Source organism: Cibotium barometz, chromosome 22 (genome assembly GCF_041138505.1).
Source record: "Cibotium barometz isolate CiBa-2024 chromosome 22, ASM4113850v1, whole genome shotgun sequence".
Taxonomy (NCBI): domain Eukaryota; kingdom Viridiplantae; phylum Streptophyta; class Polypodiopsida; order Cyatheales; family Cibotiaceae; genus Cibotium; species Cibotium barometz.
The window spans coordinates 36,748,159-36,753,534 of record NC_141067.1 but is presented as its reverse complement, the minus strand read 5'-3'; the positions used below and the strand labels follow the sequence as shown (position 1 = coordinate 36,753,534).

General features: G+C 47.9%; 1 protein-coding gene across 1 annotated transcript; it reads right to left on the bottom strand.

The window, feature by feature from the left end:
• Positions 1–896: 896 nt before the first annotated feature.
• On the bottom strand, positions 897–3,983 carry LOC147626571 (uncharacterized). The gene has a single exon (XM_086816834.1). The coding sequence runs from the start codon at positions 3,981–3,983 to the stop codon at positions 897–899; it is 3,087 nt and encodes a 1,028-aa protein (XP_086672960.1).
• Positions 3,984–5,376: the final 1,393 nt, after the last annotated feature.

Below are 5,376 nucleotides of genomic sequence, written 5' to 3'. Positions count from 1 at the left end.
ATCTACTGTCTCTGTCTGATACTATAGCTGTTGGCAGCCCATGGTATTTGAACACTTGACTAAAATACAGCTTTGCAGTCTGATAGGCCGTGAGCGGTGGTTTTGCTGGAATAAAATGGGCTTGCTTAGAGAAATAATCCACTACCACAAATATGGTATTGTACCCATGGGACTCCAGGAGATCCACAATAAAATCCATACTCACAATGTCCCACGGCCTTGACGGGACGGGCATGGTTTTTAACAAACCTGCTGGTTTGACTCGCTGTGCCTTCACGAGTTGACAAGTTGGGCATGTACGAACATATTCGGTGACATCATCTGTCATGCGGGGCCAAAAGAAATGACGTCGAAGCTGCTCGAGCGAGCGCTTTTGCCCACCATGCCCGGCCAGTTTACAGTCGTGGGTTTCCCAAAGTAGCATGGCTTTGAGGTCCGGGTCGTCGGGTACATACACCTTTTGATGAGCGTAGAATATTCCATCTTTGATTTCAAATAAACCCACGGCTGCAGTGCCATTGTGTAAATCTGTAACCATGCGTGTGATTGCTGCATCTAATTTCTGAGCATCCCTGATTTTGTCCAATAGTGCCCCATTTGCCACACTTACTGCATTTACCTGCGGCATATGACTCAAGGCATCTGGCATTAAGTTCTGTTTTCCCGGTTTGTGAATAATGTCAATGTCAAACTCTGCAATGAAATCTTGCCATCGGCCTTGCTTTGGTGATAATTTGGGTTGTGTCTGAAAATACTTGAGGGAGATATTATCTGTGAGAACCTTGGTATGTTTGTCTTGCACATAATGACGCCATTTTCTAAGGCAATGGACCACTGCTTGCATTTCCTTTTCATGTGTGGTCCATCTGCGTTCTACATCACTGAACTTACGAGACTCATATGCCACCGGTCGGGTGCCCATCTTGTAGTAATACTCCTCCAAGGGCCCCGTCCGATGCGTCGGTGTGAATTTCAAACTCTTTGTTGAATTCTGGGAGCTTAAGCACCGGGGTACTGCACATGGCTATTTTCATTTGTTCGAAAGCATCCTTTTCGGTATCGGTCCACTTAAAAGTCTTGATGCCTTTGGTTATATCAGTGAGTGGAGTAGCGATTTTGCTAAAATCTTTGATAAATTTTCTACAGAATTGTGTGAAGCCTACGAACTCACGGACTTCCCGCACATTTCGGGGTGCATTCCATTTCAACACGGCTTCAATCTTCTTAGGGTCTACTTGGACCCCCTTTTGATTGACCACAAAGCCCAGAAATTCAACTTCGGTAACTGCAAATTCACATTTCTCTGGTTTAGCATACAGTTTGTGGTGCCGTAAGGTTTGAAAAACTTTCCTTAGATGTTCTTTATGCTCGCTCAAAGTCTTACTGTATATGAGCAGATCATCGATATAAATGATCGGAAATTCATCCAGATACTCTTTGAAAATATCATTCATCATCGTACAAAAGGTAGCCGGGGCGTTGGTTAGCCCAAATGGCAACACCAGCCACTCGTAGCTCCCATACCTCGTGCGAAACGCCGTTTTTTCAATATCTTCTTCGGCGATGCGTATCTGATGGTATCCGGATCGTAGATCGATCCGACTGAAGAACTTTGCTCCCGCCAGTTGATCTAAGAGTTCCTCCATTACTGGGATGGGGTATCGATTCTTAATTGTAATTTTATTCAGAGCTCTGTAATCGGTGCACAACCTGGCTGTCCCATCTTTCTTCGTGACAAACAGTACAGGTGCACCATATGGTGACTTGCTAGAGCGCACCATACCATTCTCGGTCAGTTCATTCAACTGTACCTTGAGCTCCTTGAGTTTAGTAGCATCCATTCTATATGGCGCTTTAGCTGGAGGGCTATGTCCTGGCAAGAGTTCTATTTTGTGATCCACTGATCGTTTTGGCGGTAACCCGGTTGGCAATTTCTCGGGCAAGACATCTTGGAATTCCTTTAGCACTTCGTGTATTTCTGCTTCACCAATTTTGCATTTTGTTGGACGTGCATCATGTGCCCTCATTATGCATAAGTGTATTTGGCACCCTTGCTTGGCTGCTCGCTCTGCCTGCTTTGCACTGCACCATTCTGGCGCTTTGCCACGGCACTCTGTTACTGTGTGGGCATTACTTGATTTTGCTGCACACATCGAAGTATTTTGGAGTTTGCTTCCCACGCTCTTGCTGACGATTCTATCCCCCGAATGAGGACGGATACATGGCACATTGACTCCTGTACCCTGCATATCCAATATCATGTTATTCACACCTTTTCCCATAAAGGCGATGAGATATTTGTCGACCCAGGTGAGCCCGACAATCACTTCAAAAGTATCCATTGGCACAACTATAAAATCCAATCGCGCTTTCCATGCGCCTGCCTGCACCTGCACATTGTATGCCATCTTTACATTGTCATCCTGTCCTTGTGCAAACGACACTGACAACTTGGTGGAGTCGCACACCTTCACTCCCAGCTTTCTAGCACATTTTGGGGTGATGAAGTTATGGGTGGCCCCCGTATCCAACATTATGTTGTGTTCCAGGCCATTCACATTGGCCTCAAAATAGACATTTTGTACTGCCGCTAAGTGGGCTGCCATGCATTTTGGTACTGCTTTCACTGCACCTACCCTTGGCGGGCTATCACCTCGACGAGACGATGTTTCTGCGTCCTCAATCTCAGTGATTCTGAGTCTGTCCATCCGTTCATAAGGCTCTTCTTGCCCTTGGGCCTGAACGGTGGTAATCCGACTTTGTGCAGGTTGCCGAGGACATTCACTGTCATAATGATTGCCTCCGCACCCTCTGCATGGGCGCGTTGGGGGAGGTAGAGGGCGCCTAGCAGTATTGGTGAATGTCCCTGTATTGGTGGATTGGGACGCCCCCCTTCCCGGCACAAAGTTTCTATTCCCAAAGTTGCTCCCATAGGTTCGGGGTACGATAGATCCACTCGACCTTGTTCCGCTTGCATTAGTCCCAGAGCTTTCTCCTCGAGTTTCATTGGAGGAGTTCTCATTCCTATTTTGCGGTTTGGCACCATTCCATCCCCCTGTTCCTGTTACATTGCTTTTATTCTGCCACTTTCTGCTCTCAGTGTCTGACAGCCGTTCCGCCATGGTGAGAGCTGCCTCATAATTTTCAGGCTCTTGCTTTTCAATTTCTCTGCGGGTCCAATCACGCAGCCCAAACAAGAACCCATGTAGTCTGTCAGTAGCATGCATATCCATAATCTGCAGCATAAGTTGTCTGTACTTATTGATATAGTCTCGCAGCTTTCCATCTGCATGTCTGAGATTACGCCATTCATCCCGTACCTTGAAGACTTCGTTTCGTGGTACGAAATATTCAGCCATGTCCTTGGTAAAGTCATCCCACCTTGTCCACGGCCTCTTTGCATCACCTGCCAGAAACCAAGTGTAAGCATCCCCTGCCAGCAGTCGCGAGGCCACCCGGATCCAATGTTTATGAGATACCTTGTTCATGGTGAGGTAATCCTCTGTCTCATGGATCCATCTTGTCAACACAAGCGAATCTCGTTGCCCAGTATATTTTTCCGGGGGTAACAGCTTATACTTCCCGTATCCCTCATCCGATGACTCTGAGTCCCGCCTATCATGCCGTCTTCTGTGTTGTCGCCTGGGGGGGGACCTCGACCTCATTTGTCTTGGTGACGAAGGTCGGCTGCCATCCTTCTTGTGTAGTTGATCGACCAAGGAGGCCAACATGCCTTCTAGCCGGTCTAGCCTGTCATTTTGGTGATCTTGCCAACTCGGCCCTACATCCCTTAGATCATCCATTTGGTGTTCTCGAGTCTCTATTGCCCTTGCCTCGAGACGCCTATTGTGTCTTTCACGCCGAATCCAAGCTGCTACTTCGGCGTCAAGTTCTGCCTGTCTCTCTTGCCTTGCTTCCTCCTCAATCCTCGCGGCTTCTTCCGCGTCTAGGTAGCCACCTTCTGTGGTCTTCCCTTTTGGCATAAGTCTTCACCAAACTCACCGCGTCGCGGCGTTTTCTGCTCTGATACCAAGTGTCACGGAGCGGTGACCCCGGGTCGCGTTCTGGGCGCGAGTTCCCGCTCGGGACTAGAAAATCTAGGACAAAAGTGAAAACAGCGAGCACTTGCTGAATGCTGCACCTCAAGACCTATAGCTCGTCTCGAAGAGGATGACGAGCCGGTCGTTTTGAGTACTAGAACTCCGAAAACGGAGTTCGTATGAGAGAGTTATGACCAAAAACGTATAACCGGCAATGGAAAACGGTATCATTCAAAAACGGGCTTCCAACCCAAAACTTGTATTGATCAAATGCCGACAAGCGACGAGATTACAATGGGATCACAAGAGTGATGAGAGAAAATAACTTGCGGGTGTCCGAGGCACGGGATCCCTTGCCCACAAGCCGTCTTGTATCTAATCGTAGGTAGGAGAGGTCGGGCTAGGCCACATTACTCCACCTCAAGGTACTCCCATATAGATGCAAAGAATTCGGGACACCCAAGCATACCTCGAGAGCACCATGTGAGGCCGGATAGAAATCCCAAGAGTCCCGCGCCTCACACCCCCCGACCATCAGAAAAGGTGACGATGCATTATATTCTCCCCAGCAGATCCACCATTCTCAGCGAGAGAGCGTCCTCCTCCTCCTCCTCCTTGGTCAATGTCACTAGACACAGCGCTTGCAGCCGCGACGTTGCCCCACAAGCTCAAGCGTGCACTCACAAGGCACACAAGAAAGAGAATAAGCACGCAAGCTCCTCCTGATCGACTGAGTGCCATGATCATGCAAAAGTGGGCAAAGACCTCCTCTCCCATCGATATCGTGACCTAACCAAACCAAACCAAACCAAACCGAGCAAGGGCCCTCTTGCAGGCTTAATCTTATCATCAGCAGCAGCGCCGTCCATCCTCAACAAGTTTGGTCTTTGATGGCCAGGAGCAATGCTCTCCCATAAAAAAGAGAAACGTTGTATTATAAGTTTTCCCCATGATGTTGTCCATTTCTCTTAGCAGCAAGACAACATCCTCTTCGGCCATGGCCCACACCGGTATGGATATAGAACCTAAATCCATGTTACCCCACAAGCTCAAGCATGTGAAAATGGCTCCTTGTTGAAGTGTCCCTCCCCTCCTATCACAACGTCCTATTTATGAACTCGACCCTTCTTGGCTTCTTATCATCGTCATCATGTATCTGCACTCAACAAGCGGGCATCCACATCAAAATCAATGGTTCTGATTGCCTCGGGGGGTTCACCATATGTAAACCCTCTATATCACGTGCGTTCAATGCCTACTTTAAAACACCCTTATCTGTGAATTTTTCATGACTAAAATGTACCCTTTTTCTATTCAACCTGTGAATACCCCCTTT